The sequence below is a fragment of the Salmo trutta genome, chromosome 29 (genome assembly GCF_901001165.1).
Source record: "Salmo trutta chromosome 29, fSalTru1.1, whole genome shotgun sequence".
Classification (NCBI taxonomy): Eukaryota; Metazoa; Chordata; class Actinopteri; order Salmoniformes; family Salmonidae; genus Salmo; species Salmo trutta.
The window spans coordinates 24993428-25021159 of NC_042985.1; the positions used below are offsets into that span (position 1 = coordinate 24993428).

Here is a 27732-nt window from a genome sequence, read left to right on the forward strand (position 1 = left end):
TTTTCTTTTTTGGGGGGGGGGTTAGAAGGATTACTTTATCCTATCCCAGGTATTCCTTAAAGAGGTGGGGTTTCAGGTGTCTCCGGAAGGTGGTGATGGACTCCGCTGTCCTGGCGTCGTGAGGGAGCTTGTTCCACCATTGGGGTGCCAGAGCAGCGAACAGTTTTGACTGTCAGATAGCCCTAAAGAATTTAGCAAGCAGTCACTTACAACTCTGAGAATTGAGCGGGTCATGAATTAATTGAAAGATTGAACTCCAAGTGGTGGAAAAAGTACCCAATTGCCATTCTTGAGTAAAAGTAAAGATACCTTAATAGAAAATGACTCAAGTAAAAGTGAATGACCCAGTAAAATACTACTTGAGTAAGTCTAAAAGTATTTCATTTTAAATATACTTAAGTATGAAAAGTAAATGTAATTGCAAAAATATACTTAAGTATCAAACTTAAAATTATAAATCATTTAAAATTGCCTATATTAAGGAAACCAGAAGGCACAATATTATTTTTTTTTTTTACAAATAGCCAGGGGCACACCACAACACAGACATCAAGCTTAGCGAGTCCACCAGATCAGAGGCAGTAGGGATAACCAGGATGTTCTCTTGATAAGTACGTGAATTTGACAATTTTTCTGTCCTGCTAACCACTCACAATGTAACGAGTACTTTTGGGTGTCAGGGAAAATGTATGGACCAAAAGTACATTATTTTCTTTAAGAATGTAGTCAAGTAAAAGTTGTCAAAAAAAACAACTTAAATTTTACTATAAATCATTTTTACACCACTGTAAAACTCTAAAGTTGTATCCTTGACTCAATCTAAATTGCCTCAGCCTGTTTGAAAGCTACTGTCCACTTAACAGCCACATACAGCCATTCCAACCACATAACATAATACTATGCTCCTCATGGTGTCAACTAAGTAGACAAAAGTGTGTCTGTTGTGTGATGCAATAAAAGAAAGACAAAATTCCAAAAAGTTTTCATATATTCTTTTTCATTCATATTGGTAATCAGGAGTGACTGCCATTCTTAAAATGAATATCCTCTGAGCCTCATTTAGCATATAAAAACATATAGGTAAGTTTACTCAGTAGATTTGTGGCTACATGCTGAGTTTGTTTGCACATAGGATAACAAAGACGGGTGTGAGTGTCAATCTGCAACTTATACATTGCAGAATTGAAAGAGATAAGGGATATACTAATTGTAACCCCCTATAATATAGAAAAATTAACACATTTATGTATAGAACCAATATATCACCTGTAGAATAGTTTAGCATGTCTATTTAAATTTCTCTCACAATAATTTTGCTTATTTGCTGCTGTCCCATTTCACACACACTGACCAAAAATATACGGCCCCGAACAGATAGGCCGGGGTGACAAAAATTCCCAGGGACGATTTCTGGTTCAGTTCGCCCCGATGTGAAATCATGAATTTACTCATCAGAACATGAGCAGGTTACAAACAGCAATATGCATTACAACCAAACAATACAAATGATACAGAAGATTTTACACTAAACTTGAAAAATATTCACTTCTGAACTTCCTGAACGAACACATATCATAGTTGAATCTGGATTCGGATGTAAAAAAAGAGACAAAAAGAAATGTATGTACCGTACTGTTCCTTGACAGTGTCAGTTCACTATAATACACCAAAATAAAGAGCATTTTACAATAGAAATCAGTGTTGAGACTTGTGAGAATTACAACAACAAAAATGTGCTCCACATGTACACAGACTTAGAGGGAGAAACAGACAAGATATAAAATGCACCAGCAACTGAAGAGAACTGGAAGCCTCATCAATAGTATCAATAGATTGGGACTGGTAACGGCTTTTAATGGATTTACATGTTGTCAGTATATTGTGGCTGGTCTTGTGTGCCTGACTCATAGGAGACACTAGGTTGCGGCAGGTGAGGAAGCTGATCTTCTCTTCCCGCTGTGACTCTAGCACCACTATGTGGGCAATGGAGTAGCTGCACTCCTCACATGCACAGCTCATTGACCGTAGACAAACAATGAAGCTCCTCACAGCACCTATCCCTCCCTACCCTTAGTCACCATGTAGATCTGAAAGGATCAAATAGGTCTGCGATATGGCAATAGCTCTACCTTGCCCTCTAAAAAACTAGATGGAATTGTCTTATTGCTTACTATCCAACAGTTTCAGATGTACATAAGTGTTGAGGTGTCGTAGATGATTTTGCCTTGAGCATCCCATTAATTTCCTATCCTTCCCTCAACCCAAGCCATCTTTACTCACTCCAAATGGAGCAGAACTCAACTTCTAAAAACACATCCACTGCCACTTCAGCAGCACAGATACAAAAATATATTACATGACATCATTAAAGCTTATAAGCCAGTAGGGGATGGCTGCTCTCCAGGATAAGTTGCATCATCTCCCTGTTCAGACATCAACGAAGAGGACGTGACAAAAATAAAGAGTATGAAAATTATCAAAAACTGTTTGTTTATCAATTCAGCTTATATTACAAGACTCCAAAAATAGACCACTTCATCGGTTTGTTAGTACTCAAAGAATTGTTTAAAAACTGTTCTTGGCTTTCTTTTTAAAAAAGGCCTCTTCATGTGAGCCTTGTGGCAAGGTTCATAGGTCAAAGGTTGAGGACGGGGACGTCAAAGAGGTCGCAGAGGCCCTCACTCTCATCCAGGTTATAGATGTAGTCATGGTCACCCGGGGGGGGAGAGAGGCGGAGGAGTGGAGAAAACACTAGTAGAGGGATATAAACATAACTGGAATCATCAAGTAAAAGTAAAGGGGGTTTATAACACAATCCGTTTTAGACTCTTACCTTCTGACGCCATAAGTTCCTCTAGTAGATCTGCACTAACCATCTCTACACACACACACACACACATAAAGAGGTGAGAGAGTGTCTGCTATACACAAAGTCACAATTTATCATTAACTTAATTTCCTGAAATGCAACGCAAGGGTCTGTTTGGATACATTTAAATCAAGTTTAAGACACGATACACATGCACACACAGAGTCACACACAGTACCTTTAGCAGAGTCAAACATGTCAGAAAAGTATTTGGGGAAATCCAGCACTGAAAAACACAAGGCACAATATAGACACCATACAAGTACATTAGAGGTTGTTTTTATAAGGTAGAGCCAATTCACACACTGTTTTCCTGTGTATGTTCATTAAACAACCAAAAATTAAAACAGCTTGCGCACACACACATTTCTATAGCAGGCAGGCTTTATACATTGTTTGTTACCACACAGATGCTTCCTGTGTTACAGTGCATTGGGCATAGCCAGGGTTTTAATGTAAAAAAAAAAAAACACAAAAAAAAACACTGTGGTCGGAAGTGTGTGCTTACTAAAACAGATAAACAATGTACGTACAGTACCAGTCAAAAGTTTGGACACACGTACTCATTAATTATTTTATTTTTTTACTATTTTCTACATTGTAGACTAGTGAAGACAAACTATGAAATGACACATATGGAATCATGTAGTAATCAAAAAAGTGAAATCAAAATATATTTTAGATTCTTCAAAGAAGCCACCCTTTGCCTTGATGACTGCATTGCACAGTCTTGGCATTCTCTCAACCAGATTCACCTGGAATGCTTTCCCAACAGTCTTGAAGGAGTTGCCACATATGCTGAGCACTTGGTGGCTGCTTTTTCTTCACTCTGTGGTCCAACTCATCCCAAAACAGGTCATCTGAAGCAGCACTCCATCACTCTCCTTCTTGGTCAAATAGCCCTTACACAGCCTGGAGGCGTGTTGGGTCATTTCCCTGTTGAAAAACAAAATCAATAGTCCCACGAAGCGAAAACCAGATGGGATGGCGTATCGCTGCAGAATCCTGTGGTAGCCATGCTGGTTAAGTTTGGCTTGAATTCTAAATAAACCACAGACAGTGTCACCAGCAAAGCACCCCCACACCATCACACACCATCTCCATGCTTCGGGAACCACACATGCGGAGATCATCTGTTCACCTACTCTGCGTCTCACCAAGACATGGCGGCAGGAACCAAAAAAATCTCACATTTGCACTCACCAGACCAAAGGACAGATTTCCACAGGTCTAATGTCCACTGCTCATGTTTCTTTGCCTAAGTAAGTTTCTTCTTATTGGTGTCCTTAAGTAGTGGTTTCTTTGCAGCAATTCGACCATGAAGGCCTGATTCACACAGTCTCCTCTGAACAGCTGATGTAGAGATGTGTCTGTTACTTGAACTCTGAAGCATTTATTTGGGCCGAAATCTGAGGTGCAGTTAACTCTAATGACCTTATCTTTTATTTTATTTAACTAAGCAAGTTAGTTAAGAACAAATTCTTATTTACAATGACGGCCTACACTGGCCAAACTTGACGACGCTGGGCTAATTGTGCGCCGCCCTATGGGACTCCCAATCACGGCCGGTTGTGATACAGCCTGGATTCGAACCAGGGTGTCTGTAGAGACGCCTCTAGCACTGAGATGCAGTGCTTTAGACCGCTGCGCCACTCGGAAGCCCATCTTGCAGCAGAGGTAACTCTGGGCCTTCCTTTCCTGTGGCGGTCCTCATGAGAGCCAGTTTCATCATTGCGCTTGAAGGTTTTTTTGCGACTGCACTTGAATAAACTTTCAAAGTTCTTGACATTTTCCAGATTGACTGACCTTCATGTCTTAAAGTAATGATGGACTGTCATTTCGCTTTGCTTATATGAGCTGTTCTTGCCATAATATGGACTTGGTATTTTACCAAATAGGGCTATCTTCTGTATACCACCCCTACCTCGTCACAACACAACTGATTGGCTCAAACGCATTAAGGAAAGAAATTCCACATATTAACAAGGCACACCTGTTAATTGAAACACATTCAAGGTGACTGCCTCATGAAGCTGGTTGAGAGAATGCCAAGTGTATGCAAAGCTGTCTAGGCAAAGCGTGGCTCCTTTGAAGAATCTCAAATATATTTTGATTTGTTTAACAGTTTTTTGGTTATTACATGATTCCATGTGTTATTTCATAGTTTTGATGTCTTCACTAGAAAATCGTAAAAATAAAGAAAAACCATTGAATGAAGAGGTGTGTCCAAATTTTGACTGGTACTTTACACGTGTGTGTGTGTGTGTGTGTGTGTGTGTGTGTGTGTGTGTGTGTGTGCGCGCGCGCGCAAGAGAGAGACCATTGGAATGCTAGCCCAGTGCCAAGGTTTATCTGCCTCCATCACATTGCTGCTTATGGTTGGGCGGTCAACCTTTGACCTATCATGATTAAGTACCCATAAAACATTGTAATGTACAATGGTATCGCCCCCTATTGGCCAACCCCACAATTGTACGGTTTAAAAAAATAATTTAAATAAAAGACTGCTAAAAAAGGACCACTAGCGAGAGGAATCATGACAAAATATACTGCTCAAAAAAATAAAGGGAACACTAAAACAACACATCCTAGATCTGAATGAAAGAAATAATCTTATTAAATACTTTTTTCTTTACATAGTTGAATGTGCTGACAACAAAATCACACAAAAATAATCAATGGAAATCCAATTTATCAACCCATGGAGGTCTGGATTTGGAGTCACACTCAAAATTAAAGTGGAAAACCACACTACAGGCTGATCCAACTTTGATGTAATGTCCTTAAAACAAGGCAAAATGAGGCTCAGTAGTGTGTGTGGCCTCCACGTGCCTGTATGACCTCCCTACAACGCCTGGGCATGCTCCTGATGAGGTGGCGGATGGTCTCCTGAGGGATCTCCTCGCAGACCTGGACTAAAGCATCCGCCAACTCCTGGACAGTCTGTGGTGCACCGTGGCGTTGGTGGATGGAGCGAGACATGTCCCAGATGTGCTCAATTGGATTCAGGTCTGGGGAATGGCGGGCCAGTCCATAGCATCAATGCCTTCCTCTTGCAGGAACTGCTGACACACTCCAGCCACATGAGGTCTAGCATTGTCTTGCATTAGGAGGAACCCAGGGCCAACCGCACCAGCATATGGTCTCACAAGGGGTCTGAGGATCTCATCTCGGTACCTAATGGCAGTCAGGCTACCTCTGGCGAGCACATGGAGGGCTGTGCGGCTCCCCAAAGAAATGCCACCCCACACCATGACTGACCCACCGCCAAACCGGTCATACTGGAGGATGTTGCAGGCAGCAGAACGTTCTCCACGGCGTCTCCAGTCTCTGTCACGTCTGTCACGTGCTCAGTGTGAACCTGCTTTCATCTGTGAAGAGCACAGGGCGCCAGTGGTGAATTTGCCAATCTTGGTGTTCTCTGGCAAATGCCAAACGTCGTGCACGGTGTTGGGCTGTAAGCACAACCCCCACCTGTGGACGTCGGGCCCTCATACCACCCTCATGGAGTCTGTTTCTGACCGTTTGAACAGACACATGCACATTTGTGGCCTGCTGGAGGTCATTTTGCAGGCCTCTGGCAGTGCTCCTCCTGCTCCTCCTTGCACAAAGGCGGAGGTAGCGGTCCTGCTGCTGGGTTGTTGCCCTCCTCCACGTCTCCTGATGTACTGGCCTGTCTCCTGGTAGCGCCTCCATGCTCTAGACACTACGCTGACAGACACAGCAAACCTTCTTGCCACAGCTCGCATTGATGTGCCATCCTGGATGAGCTGCACTACCTGAGCCACTTGCGTGGGTTGTAGACTCCGTCTCATGCTACCACTAGAGTGAAAGCACCGCCAGCATTCAAAAGTGACCAAAACATCAGCCAGGAAGCATAGGAACTGAGAAGTGGTCTGTGGTCCCCACCTGCAGAACCACTCCTTTATTGGGGGTGTCTTGCTAATTGCCTATAATTTCCACCTGTTGTCTATTCCATTTGCACAACAGCATGTGAAATTTATTGTCAATCAGTGTTGTTTCCTAAGTGGACAGTTTGATTTCACAGAAGTGTGATTGACTTGAGTTACATTGTGTTGTTTAAGTGTTCCCTTTATTTTTTTGAGCAGTGTATATCTTGGAGCCAACTCTTTTTCCGTAGTGTATTCTTCTCAGTTGGAGCTGTGGCACGAAAGAGGTGTGTGCCGCTATTAGGTCTGGGCGACATTGCCACAAAATCATCTCTCGATTCTTTCAAACCTATGGGCGATTCACAATATATATCTTGATTTTAAAAAATGTTTTCACTAAATAAGCTTTGTTGTACAATTAAAAGAGCAAATACACTGCATTTCAACCAGTCAGCAATTATCTAATGGATTCAGGTCTTGTGAAATTATACCAAGGCTAAAAATACACCTTCCACAACCATAAAACCCAATATTAACTTAATCTAAATAATTTAACCTGCTTTTTTGCAATAATCACTGATCTGGCTTTCAAGTCAGTCTATGAAAATTGCCATTTTTTTACAAAATTTTACCAGAACCATGCATAATGTACATTCACTAATAATGACTAACTTCTTGTAGCAGGCATTAAAGAACATTTACACAGGTCTCAAACAAATTAGACTGCTTGCATAAAATTCTGCTAGCTGTACTTGGTACCACAATGCGTGCGTGACAAACTGAACATTCATTTTCCAGAACCAATGTTCATTGATACTCCTGTTTTTGTGGTGTCCGCTCTGCGAGCAACTTCAGGAGTTGAGACATAAAAAGGCTATCATTAGAAAGGTTAACTTCCTCTATTACAGTAAAATAATGTCTCAATGTGTTTCAGTGTCCATATGACCCATTCTGTTGGACCAAAATTCAAATAACGAGTTGAAACCTGTTTGTCAGAGAGGAAGAAGTGATCTCTCATCTTTGTTATTCTGAGTGGCAGGGGAGGGGCTTGGTGTGTATGTGTAAATAGAGAGGAAGAGGCGGAGTGAGAGGTTTGGCAAATGTTGACAAAACGTTTCTCTCGCAAAAATCTGTCCAAAATAAGCCCAATGCATTTCTATGGGCTTATTTTAGACGTAAGCTTGTCGCCTGCCTTCCCACCTTTGGGACAACGACTCCCATTGTTAGGGCAGAGACATGAGCATCTTGTCATGAATAATATATATATATATAAGGAGCCGGGACCAAAAAGACAAGCGCACATAAACACTCATAAAAAAATGATCCGCAATACAGGTATTTGGAATATCGCGCAAAAACATACATTCTAATTTATCCAATTCATTTCAAATCGCCCAGCCCTAGTCTGTGTGCCGAAGTGCAAGTGACAGTCAAGGATCCTCGCTGGCTGTGCGTCGTGATGGGTTGTAAATTATCAAGGGCCCAGCTGCAGAGCATGCAATTCCACTGTCCCCATAACTGGATAATTATTCAATAACTCACAAGATTTGCCTAATCTTCCTCCCTTATTAGCCTAGGTTTCTTTCTATATGTTGTATAGGTAGGTTGGGGACTACATTGCTAATTATAGGCTATGGAAATTGGCCTACTCTACACATCATTTCTTTCATAAGCTTTGCACAGCTGTAAGTTCTTTTGACTTCTCATTACATTTTTCCATATTGATATTGTTTACTCAATTTGACTTGTTGTTGCCTGTAACATATGTTATTTAAAATAAACCTGTGATAGAGAAGAATTGCCTATAGACTGCATTTGAAAGCTGCAACTTTAGGATGTTAAACACTTCATTAGAATAGCCTATTTGGTAAATAGTATTTATAATTTTAACTTCATGCTTTTGATAGGCTATTTTAATTACTGGGATTTGGCTTTTAGCCGTTTGGCTCACAACAGAAAGAGGGAGGGTTGCATTATTTAATAGAAGACTAAGCTTTGTCCAACTGTAAGGTTTGTTCAAACTATACATTAGATTTTTCTATGTTGTTATTGTTTGTTCTACCTCTTTCATTATTACCTTAGGCCTAGCATGCTTTAAGGTTATTCATTATTACCTTAGGCCTAGCATGCTTTAAGGTTATTCATTATTACCTTAGGCCTAGCATGCTTTAAGGTTATTCATTATTACCTTAGGCCTAGCATGCTTTAAGGTTATTCATTATTACCTTAGGCCTAGCATGCTTTAAGGTTATTCATTATTACCTTAGGCCTAGCATGCTTTAAGGTTATTCAAAAACAACCTAAAACTTTCAGATAGTTTATCTAACGGCGTTCTAAGCTAATTTCATTATTACCTTAGGCCTAGCATGCTTTAAGGTTATTCAAAAACAACCTAAAACTTTCAGATAGTTTATCTAACGGCGTTCTAAGCTAATTGTTTGATCATGAAGTAGCACGGCGGGAGGAGAAAGCCAGCATGCAGAAAAACTTAAGTCATATTCATATCAAATGGAGAGAAGAGACAACATTTGACTTTTAAAATAATTAGACACCGGAGTGTCCTCTATGAAAAATAAAATAGGCTTTGGCTTTATACAGCATCTTTCACATCACAATGTCATCACCGTCGACGCTGGCTGTCAATAATCTTCGATATCCGATACTATCGTAATATCGCCCAACCCTATTGCTGCTACCACACAACATGCGCACACACACACACAGATACATTGAATTCTAACTCACAGTCAGATGAATCGGATTTGATTGGTTCAAAGACAGTCACGTTGTTGTCCAACGAAGCAGAAGACTGGAGGGATCGGGTGTCCAATGATGGTGGTTGTGGAGCAGGTTTTTCAGTGCTGGAGGTGTCTGGTAGGTAAAGGTAGAGAGAGAGGTAGAGGGAGATAGAGGTAGAGGTAGAGAGAGATAGAGGTAGAGGTAGAGAGAGAGAGGTAGAGGGAGATAGAGGTAGATAGAGGTAGAGGGAGAGAGAGAGATGGACACAGGGGTAGACATGGGACAATTCAATGATATTGTATTGAGAGTTTAGCAGACAAAACATTTTCATAGACCATGAGAGATATAACAGTGAGGTCACCTGATGGCTTAGCTGCTGTATGTGCTTTAGGCTTGCCGGTGGCCAGACACTGGGTGGTCTTGACAAATGTGTGAGTGGGTGTGTTAGTGGTTGTGTCTGCAGAGGCTGCAGCAGACTTGGTGTTCTGCAGCATTTCCTCAGGGGGCGGGACTGGCAGCACCACAGGTGTTGAGTTAACTGGATCCTTGTTGATGAGCAGAACATCAATGGGCCCAGCAGCACTCATCAGATGAATCTGATACTTCCTCGGACCATTTTCAACCTAAAAGTGGAGACAAACACACACACTTACTTTCACCCTGAGAAGACTGACAGACTGACTAGGGGGAGGAGGTGGCAGAAACAAATCGAACTTACAGCTTCAGGTATGGGCACCTCCAGCTGCGTACCAGAGGGAGCACGCACCGCCAAGAGGGTATCACCTTTGAAGCAGCTGCAGATGTCCTCATGATTAACATAGGCCAGAGTTGGTCAGAGTTAAGGTCAGACACACACCTTAACAGAGTATTATAACAGTATTAATGCTGGCAAGTGTATCCTCTGCTATTGTACAGACAAGACAGCACTGCAGCTCTTTTCTAAAAGTTTCTACTGGTGTGGACTGTGGACTGACATGGATACCTATGTAAGGTTAGGTTGGGGTAACAATTTAGATGTTGGTGTAGGTATGAGTATGTGAGTACATAGTAAGGATATGGACTATTGTGTGTGTCCTCGGTCACATTCTTGATGCTTTGTTGGACCCACACCCTCTGCTGGTCCAGCTCACTTTCCCTCATATCCAGATCTTCAAGCTCCGACTTCAGGTCAATCAGCCTGTCACCAATCTCCCTTGTGTTACAGCCTGGGCCAACTCCCCTTAGACAGATAGTGCAATGAAATGTAAGCACATACTGTGTGCATACCTACAAACATACAAGCGCTCGAACATACACACTCACTCACTTCCACTGAATACTGTTCTTTGACTTCTTCTCGATCAGGCCAATGCCCTCCAGTACATTGGTGATGTCATAGATGCGCCTCTTCTGTCTGACGGCCAGGGTGTCTGCTGCCTACAAGAGCAGGAAAAACGACATTACTCACAACACAACTGTCAAAGGTCACCCTCTCTGATCAGAAGCAAAATAACTTAATGAATGATTTTAAAATGCAAGCACCCAAATGTCCCTATCTAGGCTATTTTCCTTAGTGGGATGCATATCTAGTGTGGGGTTAATAACAAATCACAAAGATCAGAGCCTGTGAGACAGGGCCTGTCAACATATCACTGGATGGGTCATAGCCCTGATAGCCAATAATAGGAAAGGTTACAACCCTATGAGCCTATCAGAGGGGAGACTAAACAATGTGGACAATAATGACAGACCGTGACAGAGCCACCCACTGAGCGATGAGACACGGCTTGTCTCTTTTGCACACACACTCTTTCTGTGTTTTACCCTCTTATTCCTTGAAATCCTTACTGACAGTAACCTAGATAATGTAACAGTTTAACACTTAGTTTTATATTAGAGTTTAAGCTTCTATTTTATTTTAGAGTGTAAATCATCATGATCACAGTGCATGTGTAATTGCCGGCTTTTGGCAAATAAAAAAATGAAAATCAGATGAAATTGTTGCTGGTCAAATTGACTGGGAGAAAAAACAATCCCACTACAAATAATACTTTTTATTCATTGATGAAAATAACAGTTGATGAAAATACATTTGACTGTCATGCTTATCGGTCTATAGGCTAAAGCTGCAATATGTAACTTTTAGAACAGACCAAATTCACATAGAAATGTAAGTTAAAGATCTGTCATTATTGAAAGCAAGTTTAAAACTTCTTAAGGCTAGGGGGCACTATTTTCATGTCCGGATGAAAAGTGTGCCCAAAGTAAACTGCCTGCTACTCAGGCCCAGAAGCTTGGATATGCATATAATTGGTAGATTCGGATAGAAAACACTCTAAAGTTTCTAAAACGGTTAAAAGTATGTCTGTGAGTATAACAGAACTCATTTGGCAGGCGAAACCCCGAGGACAAACCATCCAGGAATTTTTTTGTTCTTGAGGTGACTCTATGGGAACCTAGATTTCTGTGGCCCTTGGTTGCAGTTCCTATTGCTTCCACTAGATGTCAACAGTCTTTAGAAATTGGTTGATGTTTTTCTTTAGAGAAATGTAGAAGTACGGTTATTCAGAACGAGGGTCCAGCCTAGTGCTCTCTAATGTTATGATGCGCGCTCCAGGTCACACGCTTCACGTTGTTTTTATTCAGTATTGAACACAGTTTATCCAGTCTTAAATTGTATCGATTATTTACATTTTAAAATACCTAAAGTTGGATTAGGAAAGTTATTTGAAATGTTTTGACAGCGTTTACAGGTAATTTATTAGATATTTTGTAGTCATGTTGCACGAGTTGGAACCAGGGTGTATTTTCTGAATCAAATGCACCAAATAAATTGACATTTTCGGGCTATAACGACAGAATTTATCGAACAAAAGGACCATATGTGATGTTATTTATGACTTTTGTGTCGTGCCTGGCGGGTTGAAATGTGATTTTCATGTGTTGGTATGCTGGGTGCTGTCCTCAGATAATCACATGGTTTGCTTTCACCGTAAAGCCTTTTTGAAATCTGACACTGTGGCTGGATTAACAAGAAGTTAATCTTTAAACCGATGTATAACACTTGTATGATTTATGAATTATTATGAGTATTTCTGTTTTTGAATTTGGCGCGCTGCTATTTCACTGGGTGTTGTTAAATCAATCCCTGCGAAGTTAAGAAGTGGTAGATCTGTTCTATGTGCGGTATTTCTATGCTTCCTGTTCTTAGTTTTGTACACCAGCTTCAAACAGCTGAAAAAACAATATTTTTGATTATGGAAAACATATATCATAGCGGTTTAGATGGTAGAATGATTCTCCACACTATACTTGCTTGTTTTGTAACATAAATTGAAATAAGGCAAACAATTAGACTTTTTGCAACCAGGAAACAGGGGATTGATTTCTGCATAGTGCAGCTTCAATGTACAACATTTTGTGGAATTAAATTGGGAAGTGTGTATTTTCGTTAGTCGTCATGTAGCTAGCGTTACCATAAACACTGGAAGTATATTGTGTCTGCTAGCACATAGACTTCCAGTCATTGCGCTAAGACTAGTTAACGTTAGCATTGGCTCGCAAAACTACCTCCAACTTCCTTCATACTGGACACAGAGACATAAAAATGTTATCCACGAGTTCATCTGACTCCGGGGAAGTAGATAAAGGGTTGTCAAAATCCCGAAGTATCCCTTTAAGCATTACACTGTTAGTCTACACCTATTTGATGTTAATTGAAATCTTCCCGGACAGATTTTTCTAACGGAAACCCTGGTGTGGGTGTCTGTGTGCATGTCATATTCCACATGCATCTCCTCGGAGTTTGTTGCACATCTGTTACAACACAATGCAGCAATATCAACCAAACCACCCAGTGCTCAGACTTATATATGTTAGAAGATTAGACTTTGCGATGATACTAAAACATAAACAAACCATAGCTAACAATTCTTACAGTCAGACAGTCAAAAGGGATGCAGCCCATCACTCACTACTTTGAGATCGAGCACCCCGTCCTTCGCTTCCTGCAGCAAAGTAACGAACTTCGTGGTGAGAAGTCCGAGGCTCCTCTCGTGTCTCTGAGACTGGGGAGCATCGGAACCTTCCAGCTCGGTTCGGCTCACCTCCAGCTCCATAACCAGTCTGAATCGGTTGGATGATATAGTGAATGGGAGGTTTCCCTAAATTCTGTAAAGCACCGGGCCTATGCCCTCGACCGTCCTAGTCCAGTGCAACCGCAGGGATAGTTGCAACCCTGGGAAGGCTGTGCCAACTACGGGGTCAGTGGTCAGTACAGTTCGTCTCCCCGTGAGCCAGAACACAGTAAGCAGCCACCCAGCGATGAGGTCCTGTGCTCCACCCGTAGGAGGCGGGCTGAAAGCTGGGATGGTTTCAAGCGTAGGGAGCGTCTGTAAAGTGAGGACACCACGGGAAAGTGAAACGAAAAATACACAACTACTCATTGTACCATAACCTGCTGTATGCATTACATACGGAGACTAAACTACAATAGAGTAGTTAGTTATATCTCTTAGAGTTCCTACTCCAATTTGATTTAATCAGATTGTGTAGGAGTGCAAAATACCAAGTCAGCAGTAAATGCAAGCCGTTTTCGATTAGACCTCCTCCACTGGATTGGCTTGGCAACTTTGGCCAACCACCCATAGTTACGTTAGCTAGCTACAGTAACGTTAGTTAGCACAACGTTAGGTGGCACAATAACTAGCTAGTCAGCTAGTTAACTCACCCGATTATCAGCAGACTAGCTAACGTTAGCTAGCTACAGTACAGTAAGTTACCTAGCTATCTCCTGTCACGAGCGTCCTGATGAATGCTCAGATGTACTTACCAATGAGTTGTCCTCAAAGCAACATTCCAACACTGGAATGCTATTCAAGTTGAGTTTGTTTCATCGATATATTGTAAGCAAGCTATCACGCAGGGCATTTACTTAACTAATATTCGAAAGGCAGTTTAAAAACTCCCTCCTACTGCATCTTTCATCCAACAGAACCAATGCATTTTCTTCCTGTTAACTAATGTCTCGCGTACAGCGAACTTCACGCCGAAGGATGCATGAAGCGGCGCACCAGATTTTCATCTTAGCCAATGAAATCACGTTAGTGCTAGGGAGCGTCACACATAAAAGAGTGTCATGATACTGTGCAAAATGAAACGATATTGTAATGTACAGTGAGTGTACAAAACATGAAGGACACCTGCTCTTTCCATGACATAGACTGACCAGGTGAATCCAGGTGAACGCTATGATCCCTTATTGATGTCACTTGTTAAATTCACTTCAGTCAGTGTAGATGAAGTGAAGGAGACTGGTTAAATGCGCTTTTTTTAAGCTTGGAGACAATTGAGACATGGATTGTGTGTGTGCCATTCAAAGGGTGAATGGGCAGGACAAAATATTTAAGTGCCTTTGAACAGGTTATGGTAGTAGGTGTCAGGCACACCGGTTTGTGTCAAAAACTGCAACCCTGCTGGGTTTTTCACGCTCAACAGTTTCCCGTGTGTATCAAGAATTGTCCAACACCCAAAAACACATACAGACAACTTGACACAACTGTGGTAAGCATTGGCGTCAACATGGGCCAGCATCCTTGTGGAACGCTTTTGACAACTGGCAGAGTCCATGCCCCGACGGGGGGGAGTTTTGTACACTCAGCGTATATTGACCCAGTGTCTTGAATAAAATACGGTATAAGAATGTCTTTCAGAACTATGTCAAGATGACATTTACATTTTTGGAACAATGTAGAGAATGACCAATAACCCATACACCCACAGACAAGTTTAAAAGCAGAAATAATTTTGACAAGTCAAGGACTCTTTTCCACAACTTTGCAAAGCCCCTACCCTCTATGAGTCACTCATGTGTAAGGAGATTAGCCTAAAAACATGTCACTTCGATACAGATACGACTTTTCCGTAACAGGTTAGGAGAATTAGCATAGCAGTTTAGGAGAATTAGGTTAAGTTTAGGAAAAGGGTTAGGGTTGGCGAAAATGCTCTCCTAACATTCTACAAAAAGTCACTTGTACTGAAGTGCCGTGTTTTTAGAGAGTACCCGTGTGTATGATTGAAATGACCAGAAATCATGGGTACCAGAAATCTCCAAAAGTCCCCACAAGGACAGTAAAACAAGGAAAATTCTCCCTCGTGGGGATATTTCCCAGGTCCCCACGAGGACAACGCCTATTTTAGGCATAGGGGTTAGCTTTAGGATTGGGGTTACAATTAGGGTTAGGATCAGAATTAGGTGTGTGTGTGTATGTGTGTGTGTGTGTGTGTATGTGTGTGTGTGTGTGTGTGTGTGGCAGTCTTGGCCTTGTACTTTAATTGACAGTGTGGCCTTTGGATTGCAATGTATTTTGTGGATTCAAATAAAGTATTTCAAATATGTGTGTGTATGTGTGTGTGAGTGTGCGCGTGCATGTGTGTGCTATACCTCTGCATCCTACAACTGGATCAGAGGCTAGAGGTGTGATGGTCAAACACAAAGGGGCACAGGGTGGGGAAGGGCTAAGAGGGGGCATCTCCCTTTCAAAATTACAGCCTGACCTATTTCTGTCTACCGTGGTTATGAACCCACAAAGAAGCCTTACCAGGCGGCCCAGCCCAGACAGAGAAGACTGGAGTGGGACAGCCAATTGGGGTAGCATCCCCCTCACCCCAATTCAGCATGGAGGCCAAAACGTGGAAATGCTTCAAGATGCAGGGGCAGCACAATAAAATACTGTAGGACTATTTAGTTCAGTTTAATATATGTCACTTAACAGATCATTTTTATCCAGAGCGACATGTATGACAGAGTGCATCATTTGTTTTTATTTGTATTTGATCTTTGTGGGAATTGAACCCACATTGTTCACATAATATAGACCAGTTATGGTCAGAGTATTGGATCAAGCTAAGGTCAAAATTATTTAAACCCTGGAGAGACAACCCTTGATGCATTGGTTGTGTGTGTGGAAATGGGTGCATTGGGGGTCAGGGACAGCCGTATGCTATGAATGCACAATGAACAACATGAAAGCCCAGGCCGCTGTGCTATCCCTGCCCTGTTGGGGGGGGGGGGGGGGGGGGCGTTGTTTGACAGACAAAAGGCTAACGGTGCCCAGAACACCCCACAGTACATTTGGCCCCCTTGGAACAGAGGATGGGAGACTAGGGGGGAACAAGGGTATCTGGAGAGTACACCCAACCAGATGCCCCCCCTTCTCCTTCCAAAACCAAAACTAGAATTTCCCACCTCACATCCTAAAGAGACAACAGCACAATGAGAGGGCCTCTTCCTCGCAATAAAACAAGAATGCGCCGGAATATAAAGAAGGAGAGAAATTTGAGAGCGAGAATGAGAAAGTGGGGTAAAGGACTGAATGTGATTTCTATGATCTTGTAGGAGCTGATGGTGGGTGACTAATATTCCAAGACAGAAGAACACAACACACCAATTGTCATACTAAATATGTCATACCCTCCCCTCAAATCCATTTAGATTTTTCCCAAATTTACTTTCTCTGTTTTATTTTTCCTGGTTTCAGATTCAGTTATTTACTCTCAAACTTCCAATTATTTATAGAGAAACATCAACATTGAATGTTCTGAGTCCATGTCAATGCATCAATCAAATCAAAAGGAAAAGAAAGAAAGTAACAAATGTAGATTTTTTTGTGTATATTCCTTTTTTGTGTAGATTCCTTTAATTGCACACCTAAGGCCTCATTCTGACCTGTTAATCCATAAATTCAATGTTATTTATTTTTATGCACTTTTCTCTCTATGCATATTCTGACCTTGAACTTAAACATGAAAATAGCATGCTATTCACGCTGCTTTTCTTTCAAGGTGAAGAAAGAAAATAAGGTGTGGTGGACCGGGATGACTACAGATCAGCCCTATTCTGACCTTGACTTATTTCCCTCATAATTCCACCACCTTTATGCACGAGGAAACCATGAATAAGGTCGAGCAAACTGGCTAACTGGCTACACAAAGTGATGGACAAGAGCGCACCACACAGACAGGCATTCCCATGCTGTTGCTTCTTCAAAAAGTTACTAGAAATACCAATCACTGATGCATTATTTTCATATCTTGTGAGAAACTTGTGTAGATCAATAGATTTTCTAAAAAGTTCAATTCATTTAATGAATCTTTTAAATTCAACACATTTTGAACATTGTTGAATTCCGTATTAATGTCGGAACCTACTTGATAGTCTGGTAAAGTGCCACCCTGATTCACCTCCTTGCACAGTTATCACAATTTGTTGGTTGGGAAAGTACTCCACTCAAAAGGTTTTGTTCAAACACAAGTCAGTATAGACTATGAAGGCTGTAGGGGAGAACGGGACTGGGGTTGCGGTTGTCATGCTTTTTACTCTTGTGTGTATTTTCAAGCACCAATATCTCTTACAATAGTATTTTCAACATTAATAGAAAGACCGAGGTCTTGGGTTGAAATGGGGACCATTTTTATCCTCCTTATTCAAGCATGGAGTTATTATCAGGTTTGAATGTCACACAGAATGGGGTTGGTTGTCACAATGTTCACTAGTAGCTTATTCCTTTTGTAACAAGACATTTTAAGCAATAGCCTATACCATGCAGTCTTAGAAATAGCCTTTCTTTGATCGAACAATATTCCTAACAAAATTCAGGATTTTATTCATTGAGAACAACATTTTGAGTACATTTGTGTGTGAATGCGTGTTTGCACATGCATTTTGCGTGTGTAGGTGTGTGACAGGAAAAATATGTGTGTGAGAGAGAGACAATGAAGGGAGCTCTTTATAGCACAAGCCCAGAATGGAGCTTGAGATTTATTGTATACTGGCAATGGCAATGCCCATGAATAATGTAGTTAAGGATCATATCACCTCCACCTTATTCGACACCCTAGGCCCACTACAATTTGCATACAACCCCAACAGATCCACGGACGACGCCTTTGCCATTGCACTGCACACACCCCTCACAATAAACTTAATTTGAACTAGCTAAATCCTGTGTAACAACTACTAATTACATTGTACTTAGGCAAACATTACGGCTCCGGCAGCCGTCTGTATACAATATGTATAGTACTGGTGAAAGAACGCTGGTCTGTGGGGTTCCAACTGAAGCAGTGCGCATTTCAGAGAGGGTGTTGCCAACTCGTACCTGCTGAGACCTATCAATTAGGAAGTTGGTGATCCATGTGATAAGCATAGAATCAAGTCCGAAGTCTCATCTAAGTCTGTCGCGAGGATAAACGGATTGATTGTGTTAAATGCAGAGGAGAAATCTTCAAACATGATACGCATGTTTTTGCTGCCCTTCAAATGCATGTACATCTTTTCCTCTCTCCGACCGGAATACAAACTGGAGGGGGTCAAGGAAGTGTTGGTAGAGTAAAAATAAAGCAAACATTGAATATCCCTTTGAGCATGGTGCAGTTATTAATTACACTTTGGATGGTGCATCAATATACCCAGTCACTACAAAGATTCCTAACTCAGTCACTGGAGAGGAAGGAAACTGCTCAGCGATTTCACCAAGAGGCCAACGGTGATTTTAAAACAGTTACAGAGTTTAATGGCTGTGATAGGAGAAAACTGAGGATGGACCAACAACATTGTAGTTACTCCACAATACTAACATAAATTAAAGAATACAAATATTCCAAAACAAGCATTCTACTTTTTGGGGTTACTGTATTGTTTCTAGATATTACTGCACTGTTGGAGCTAGAAACAGTATTTCACTGCACCTGCGATAACATCTGCAAATCTGTGTGCATGACCTATAAGCTTTGATTTTGCCTTTCCTAACCACTGTTCTTCTGCACCTGGATTGCTTGCTCTGTTGGGTTTTAGGCTGGGTTTCTGTAAAGCAGTTTGTGACAACTGTTGATGTAAAAATACTGGCCTGAGGATGGAGTTGTACAAGATTTCAGCCTCTTCTTTGGCAGGACAGTCTCAAAAGCCATACCACTTGGCATTTGGCATGAGGAGCAGCGAGTGAGGGTGAACTACCCATAGTCTCCACAAGGGAGCACTAGTTCTGTCAGAGCTAAGGAGATCATATTCTGTAATTCATTCTACCTTCAGCAGTTACTAGGTCATGAAAAATATAACTACAGCAGTAAGTTTAACAGTGTTTAACCCACCATTTAATGCCTTATCATCTGTGTTACCTTCTGTAAAGATCAGATATGGGAATGATCATTCAAGAAGTAGATGATTCAGTATGCTTTACCATGTATTTCGTCTTTATGTCCTTCAATGTGATGTCTTAGAATGATCTCCAACATTGATTTCAGGGGACAGTCTTGGGCCTTCCAGTTGAAGAATTTGTCACAGGTCAGATCTATTGTTGATGCTTTGTAATTCCATTTTTTAAATCATTCAATTGGTATTTCTATCACAGATAAATCCTTCTATATTATTTCAAAGTGTTTGTAAGGAAAATAACAATGGTTAAAAACGTGATTTAGATTTTTTTTAAATGTGACCATTGATTTTATTTCCTCGGATCCCTTAGCATCTAGAACTCTTGTTTGAGGACAGGAGTCCCCGCACCAGACAAAACATATATATAAACCTCAATATGAGTTTACTCAAAAGTCTTGCAGACTGACATTCAGCGTAGAGATAGGGTGCACACACAAAAAATCCACATTTGTTCTTACTTAGTATCTACATTTATTTCATTCAATATATTTCTGGCCTCTGTTTAACAAATAGAGGAACATCAGATGCAGACACGGGTGGAATTGAAACATTTAAGCGAATGGATTGAAAGGCAATTTAACAAGAAACTCATAAACATCTCCACTCATAAAACTTTGTGTGTCCTTATCAGAGAAGAGTGACTTGTCCTCTGACATAGGCAGCAGTAATCATGTCTGGATCTTTTCTGGATTTCAGTCCCAGCCAGCAAGAAAGGCTAACCACAAGGGGTAATGAAAGCTAGAGGAGGCCCTGTCTAAGCAGCTGGCTAGGAGGCCTCAGATGGCTTGTCCTCTTCTGACTGTGATGATTTTACTAATTATTAAAAGGTGTGTAGAAAAGGACTGAAATCCTAGTGGCAAAGACACACCCCTTTACACCTTTGAATCAATGAGACACTGATCGGAGTCACCTGAGAGGGAAAAGAGAGAGACGCAGGGCACTATTCAATCACATATAAGTACATGATCTGTGTTACTATTCTGTCAGATACTGATACATACACAAACATGGACACAGTAACACACAGAGGGAAGATGGTGGGATGGGGGTTAGTAACGGTCACTGTGTCTCAGTTCTCCGCAGGCTAAAGAACAAGCACAGCCTGGGAGAGAGAGAGAGATTCTGTAGCACTACAGCGTAACCCCAGAGGTCACACACAGACCCAGGGGCTTAATAATAGTGCACACGCACACTTTAATAAGACCAGAAAACACACACTGAGGTATAACATTCAATAGTCAATGGACCATATTTAAACTTGTTAAATTTAGCCCAAGGGCTTAGGTTATGTATTGTTGGTGCTTGACTTGGACTGAAATAGGTGCTGGTAATCATTTTGGGTACTGGTACTGTTTACATTTAGGTGCAAGAGCTCCACAATACTTTTGAGCAAATATTCTATAAGATATTCTAAAATATTCTATTTCGGGGCAGCAGGTAGCCTAGTGGTTAGAGCGGTAACCAAAAGGTTCCTGGATCAAATCACTGAGCTGACAAGGTAAAAATCTGTAGTTCTACCCCTGAACAAGGCAATTAACCCACTGTTCCCCGGTAGGCTGTCATTGTAAATAAGAATTTGTTCTTAACTGACTTGCCAGGTTAAATAAAATAAATAAGAGGTGCAGAAGCTCAAGCAGTGAAACGTTTGAGGTGCCAGTACTCAGTTCCAGTGAGCTCTTGCCCAAGTCAAGCACTGTGTATTCAAATCGAATCAAATTTTATTTGACACGTGCAGAATACAACAGGTGTAGACCTTACAGTGAAACGCTTACTTACAAGCCCTTAACCAACAATGCTGTTAAGAAAATACCTTTAAAAAAGTAAGAGATAAAAAAAACAAATGATTAAAGAGCAGCAGTAAATAACAATAGCGGGGCTATATACAGGGGTTACCGGTACAGAGTCAATGTGCAAGGGCACCGGTGTCGAGGTAATTGAGGTAATATGTACATGTAGGTACAGTTATTAAAATGACTATGCATAGATAACTGACTGTATTGTCTAACTGTTCATGTAAAAGGCATAACATTCAATAGTCAATGTATAACATGCAATAGTCAATGGACCAATACATAGCCTTGGGCCTAGGCTATGTATTGTCTAACTCTTGATAACCTACCATGAATACATATGCATAGTGTACATGCATAGCGTCACCTTAATCATGCATCTTCAGGGGTCTTTTGCCAGAGACCCTTATAAAAACGCATGACTGATACTCACTTGTCTTTTTTTGTTTTTACCCTTTTACTGGCCTATTGAAAACTCAGGTCGACTATAGGCTACCATTTTCTCTGACACTCATCCACCTAATGCACATTGCCACCTAATTATACCACCCTCACATTCTTCACTGTCATGTTACATCAAACGTTGATATGTTAAATGTTACGCCACGATGGAACAATGTTGGCAAATGTAGCCAATTCTTGGTAGGCCGAGTTGTCATATTTTCAGCGTTATACTTTTCTCGATGATTCAGAGCTCACCATAGTTGTTTTGCTGCCCGCTGGCATTTCGATTGATTAACATATTGAGTAATTAATACATCGAAATGCCCGTCCTTGATATAACCGAGACACTGGCAGTAATTATTAATGCACAAATGTAGCCTATCAAATGAAACGCAATCTGGTGATGAACGTCAAAACAAAAGATCGACCACGTGACCAGAGAGCTCAGTTAGTAGTCATATGACCTGTAGTGCTTCTATATGCAGGGCATAGACACCGCAGTTGTTGCGTGCACAGGACTTCGAGTCAAGCGTTTGAGGCCAACATTTTTGGTGCATTAGGCTAGTTTCGTCCTCGACATGACTATCATGTATTTTGTTAGTTTGGTGGTATATTTCCTTGCTGTTTCGTGTCTTACATGGGCTGACTACGTCCCTGACGAGGTAACCGGACTACCGGGAATGTGTTTAAACCAAACTACCGGCAATGGTCGGGCTATTTGAAAGCCAGCCCTGGAAAGTTTCTCCGTTATTGGTGAGTATCAGTAATGCCATACGTCGCCGCCTTGACTAACTAACAATTTAGAGTTTGTTCTGGTTGGGGATGTTTTCAGGAACTCCAGCTCGTGCACAGCATTAGTTTACTACAATATGTATCAGTGGGAATCGGTTTACTCAATGGGTGAAATAATAAATGAATCAACGTGTAACCGATGTGAAATGGCTAGTTAGTTAGTGGTGGTGCGCGCTAATAGCGTTTCAATCAGTGACGTCACTCGCTCTGAGACTTGAAGTAGAGTTTCCCCTTGCAACGCGGCTTTTGTGGCGCGATGGGTAACGATGCTTCGTGGGTGTCAGTTGTTGATGTGTGCAAGGGTCCCTGGTTCGAGCCCAGGTTGGGGCGAAGAGAGGGACGGAACCTACACTGTTACATTGGTGCCGTGACACGGATCATTGGTTGCTGCGGAAAAGGAGGTCAAAAGGGCCGTAACCGATGTGAAATGGTTAGTTAGTTAGCGGTGGTGCGCGCTAATAGCGTTTCAATCAGTGACGTCACTCGCTCTGAGACCTGAAGTGGTTGTTCCCCTTGCTTTGCAAGGGCCGCGGCTTTTGTGGCGCGATGGGTAATTGTTGATGTGTGGAAGGTTCGAGCCCACGGAACCTACACTGTTACAAACGCATGGCATAAATAAACTTACAAGAGTGGCTATTGCTCAATAGTATATTAATACATACAGTAGTTACTACAGAGACAACTGAAGCATGTTTTAACAAAAGACAACTTCAAATAGAAAGTCACAGGCAGAAGAGGAAATGCTTCTGAAGCTGGACTAGATGATTGTTTATACTTTTTCTTTTGCTACTTCCTCCAGCATTGGTCATGCATGGTGTTGTAGTGTGTACCTTTCATTGAGAAGTTTAAGAGCATCCTTTGCCATAAGCTATGAGAAGTTAATGATTGACAAAATAACACATTACAAACTTTTATTCTAGTGTTCTAGTATGCACACGTAAACATAATCAGCAGACACTGTTGTACCTGAGGTCTAGAACTAAGTGCGGAGTGCACCAAGTGTGTCTTTGGGTGCTCTCTATCTCCTGTTAACCTGGCCCTCTACCTCCCTGCTTCCCCAGGTTTGTGACCTCAGAGGGACCCACTGAAGGACCCTGTTGTGCTGTGGCTGAATGGAGGGCCAGGCTGCAGCTCGCTGGATGGCTTTCTGTCAGAGAACGGCCCCTTCCATGTGAGTTCTCCCACACGTTACCTTTTCAGCATGATCTTAGCAGGACCTGTGGTTTCAGTTTGCCTGTGTGTCCCAGTGTAACCTTATTGTATGCAGTGATTCTGAGTCCCACAGAGTAACAACATCATTTTGTCTCCCTCAGGTGAATGATGATGGGGCCACTCTGTATGAGAATAAGTTCAGCTGGAACGGGATGGCCAACGTTCTGTACAGAGTCCCCTGCAGGTGTGGGATACTCCTACTCTGACGACCAGAAGTACAACACCAACGACGACCAGGTGAGCTCATCAGGGTCTCATTCGGGAGAGTGAAATGCATTGAATAAATTAGACAATTATATACCTCTTGTCATAGGCATGTCTATTATACACACTGTATTCCTATCTGAACGTCCCAGTGTTGTGCTCCACTGACAGTGATTCAGAAATCATGCAGTTCACTCTTCCTTACTGAATACTAAAGTAATAGTAACTGATTTATCTCCCCCTTACAATTAGGTAGCTGATGACAACTACCTAGCTCTGCAGAGTTTCTTTGCCAAGTTTCCAAACTTCACACAGAATGAGTTCTTCATCATCGGTGAGTTATGGTGGGATCTATGCCCCGACACTCAGCCAGCGTGTGGCCACAGGGACTGCAAAGATTAACTTCAAGGTGAGTTGATTCACACACCGACTTAATTGTTTTGAGTGGATTCCACTCTTACGCTCCCTGAAAATTTAAAGACGAAGCATAAGTTAAAAGCAATGCAATGGAATTCCAGCCTATCCAACCACCTGTCAATGATTATGTAGAAAAGGCAGGAGAGGATGATATGAATCCAATATGTATAACAGTTAATGGCCTCAGTAGCTATGCCCTGAATGACCAGTCTCTGATCTACTTTGGTTACTACCACGGCCTCTTCGGAGAACAGTAAGAACTCACAACACATTCACTCATGTGGGCCCAGACTGTTTTGCTATGTTTACATGACTAGGGATAACTCCTTTCCAAAGCCCCACAACGTATGTATAGGCCCACAATATGAATCCAAGCTTGTCTGATGCTTCTGTTACAAGACATTGTAATGTGTTTAAGTAAACTATCCTCTTGCAGACTGTGGACAGATCTGAACACAAACTGCTGCGATAAGGGAACATGTAACTTCTTCAACAACAGCAAGGAGGCCTGCAAGACACTGGTACACATGGAAACACTTTTACAACCGGATAATACATCAAATATTATACATCAAATACAAAAATTGGGCTATGACATGCACAGGTTTAACATAGAAATGTGTACTTGTACCTTTGTTTCTCCCTCGCATTTATTCTTGCCCTCAGTTGAGCCAGGCCTTTAGTATTGTGTATGATTCTGGGCTGAATGAGTATGCTCTTTACATGGACTGTGAGGGTGGAGTCAGGGCCAGAGCCTATGAGAGGAGCATGAGCCAGCTCTTCAGGAACTACAGGAAGCACTGGGACACCTTCCAGGTAAGTGCCCCTCCTATGGAGAATTAGTGTTCAAGTCCATCCTGGCATTAGATATTGGTAGTCTTGTGTTCAGAAGGGTTGTTCTGGTTATTCTCAAATTATGTTTGAAGTGGTTATGATGGAAGAAATTGGTGTGTTATGTAAGTACTTTGTCTCGCTGTAGCTGCTGAAGGTGCCGTCCGTCACTGGCCAAACTCCTTCTGTGGGTGAGGTCCCTCCCTGCATTAACAGCACAGCTCAGATGAACTGGCTCAACCAGGGTGATGTTAGGAAAGCCCTACACATCCCTGATACACTTCCACCCTGGGACATCTGCAGGTATATTACACTAGTACCCACACATCCCTAATACTCAGGAAGTCTAAATTCAGCAAAGGGACATGTAAAACGTGGCAACAGTAAACTACCTACAAAAGAACATCTTTACCATAACTTTCTATGTAGTGATGTGGTGGGAGGACAGTACACCAACATCTACCCGACAGTGAAGGATGTGTATCTGAAGCTGCTGTCTCTGGGTGTCCGGGCGCTGGTCTATAACGGAGATACTGACATGGCCTGCAACTTCCTGGGAGACAAGTGGTTTGTGGAGCAGCTCAACCAGAAGGTAAAGCTCTTGAAGACTGGTATTTGGGTCATGTGGTATAGAGATTTGGATGCTGGGTTGCAGGGTATTTGGCATGTTTGTAACTCACAGGGCATGCGGTGTGAATACTTTTTCTTTCATTTCCAGACAACCACCAAGTACCAGAGCTGGATATCTGATGATCAGATTGCCGGCTTCTACGAGCAGTATGGAAACATCACCCTCCTGACTGTGAAGGTAAGCACTACTTAGTTAGCATATTGGCATTGATTCACTGTCTTCAGACTCATTAACACACCAGACATGTTCATAGAGATTAGTGGATGCAACGGGGGTGAGGCTGCTGCGTTCTAATCCCATCCTCTGTTTCAGGGCGCTGGTCACATGGTGCCGCAGTGGGCTCCAGGCCCCGCCTTAGACATGTTCCAGTCCTTCCTGTCAAACAAACCCTACTGAGCATGCTCCTGGGGCTGCTTCCAGTGTCTAATGGAACTTGTTAGTGGGCAAGGATGATGGCCCATTTTTCTCAGGGAGGGTTGGATGGAAAAGGGGAAACAAATGTTTTGTTTTTGTATTGTGATCAAATGAAATGTTTCTGTTGCACTCCAAGTAAGCTCAGATCAAAGCTCAACTCTGGAGGAATGCAAGTGTACACACTTATCAGTGTTGGGGTGACAGGAGTGTAATCGGACTATGCCATTTCTTAATTTCAGTAAATGTATCATTTTACTTTTCTTGAGGGCAAACTACATATTAATAGCCTTAGAAATGTTTTGACGTGATGCACCTAAACAATCTTCCTTTAGTCGCGCTGTGCAATCACTCTGGTTGGCTTTCTAACTGATTTGCAGCTTATTAGTCGCATCAGAACTGTAATTTGCCTTTTGTGAATTTCCTCATGCAGTTTCTGAATCAGGGGGTTTCAATTGTCACCACTTGGGGGAGCTGAAATGCCATGGAACTCAAATGGCCAATTAGCACTTTAAAATAATCTAACGTTCTTTGTCTTTCTAATAAATGCTTTTTATGAAACCATTTGTATCTCATTTAATTAAGAGCATTTTGTTTTATTGAACATGATTGATTAATAACAGAATGTGTTAAAACATCCAAGTAATCTTAAGTGACTTCCATAGACATGTAAAGATAATGGTGGTGAATTCCAGGGATGGTTATTGAGCACCAGAAATCTCCTTCTCAGCCACCATGCTGAAGATTCAGTACACAACAGGCCAATCAGTGTAGCAGTTTAACTGGACAGGACCAGTGATTCCTGTATTAACAGAAATTAAGCTATTTTTAGTTGCTTCAAGATCTACAGGTAGGACTTGTTGCAAAAATTAATATATATCAATGTCACTAGTGCTTTCTGCATTGTTTGGGGGTTTTAAGCTGAGTTTCTGTATAGCACTTTGTGACATCTGCTGATATAAAAAGGGTTTTATAAATACATTTGACTAGTCCAGGCGTTTTCCAACTGGGGTACTGCAGGGGTCTGCAATGTACATTTTTTTTGGAGAGGAAAAATATTTGTATTTTAAATATAGATTTAATGCCATGTTCGAGAACTAACAAAAGCCAGACCAAAAAAACAGGCATTCGGCAAACACTCATTGATTTGTTTGAGAAGAGGAGCATAGCATTAGTCATGGTAAAATTGTCTCACTGTAGAATTCCTGGAAATTAGCTTCAAAACTGCTACATTTTCTCTGAACTCAATGGAAAAATGTGTAGAATTGCAGAATTATTTTAAATTTTCTCTACACCACCAGTGGTGACATGTC

At 41.6% G+C, this 27732-nt stretch overlaps 1 protein-coding gene, 2 long non-coding RNA genes, 1 other non-coding gene and 1 pseudogene across 4 annotated transcripts; 1 reads left to right on the forward strand and 4 right to left on the reverse strand.

The window, feature by feature from the left end:
- Window positions 1-977: 977 nt before the first annotated feature.
- LOC115167192 (transcription factor E2F4) lies at window positions 978-14532 on the reverse strand. Its single transcript, XM_029721364.1, has 10 exons — window positions 14309-14532; window positions 13452-13868; window positions 10805-10914; window positions 10556-10717; window positions 10217-10325; window positions 9860-10121; window positions 9505-9630; window positions 3048-3095; window positions 2834-2878; window positions 978-2751 (listed from the first exon to the last, which is right to left on the reverse strand). Exons 2-10 carry the CDS (start codon window positions 13593-13595, stop codon window positions 2636-2638), a joined length of 1122 nt encoding a protein of 373 aa, XP_029577224.1. The 5' UTR covers window positions 13596-13868; window positions 14309-14532; the 3' UTR covers window positions 978-2635.
- On the reverse strand, window positions 8342-9493 carry LOC115167193 (uncharacterized). Its single transcript, XR_003870455.1, has 2 exons — window positions 8874-9493; window positions 8342-8836 (listed from the first exon to the last, which is right to left on the reverse strand). It is a non-coding gene; the product is annotated as an uncharacterized LOC115167193 (long non-coding RNA).
- A 5602-nt stretch (window positions 14533-20134) lies between the features above and the next one.
- On the reverse strand, window positions 20135-21513 carry LOC115167194 (uncharacterized). The gene is made up of 2 exons (XR_003870456.1): window positions 21464-21513; window positions 20135-20597 (listed from the first exon to the last, which is right to left on the reverse strand). It is a non-coding gene; the product is annotated as an uncharacterized LOC115167194 (long non-coding RNA).
- LOC115167771 (small nucleolar RNA SNORA76) lies at window positions 20748-20870 on the reverse strand. The gene has a single exon (XR_003870568.1). It is a non-coding gene; the product is annotated as a small nucleolar RNA SNORA76 (small nucleolar RNA).
- Window positions 21514-22582: 1069 nt separating the features above from the next.
- On the forward strand, window positions 22583-26980 carry LOC115167612 (lysosomal protective protein-like; annotated as a pseudogene).
- The last annotated feature ends 752 nt before the right edge of the window (window positions 26981-27732 follow it).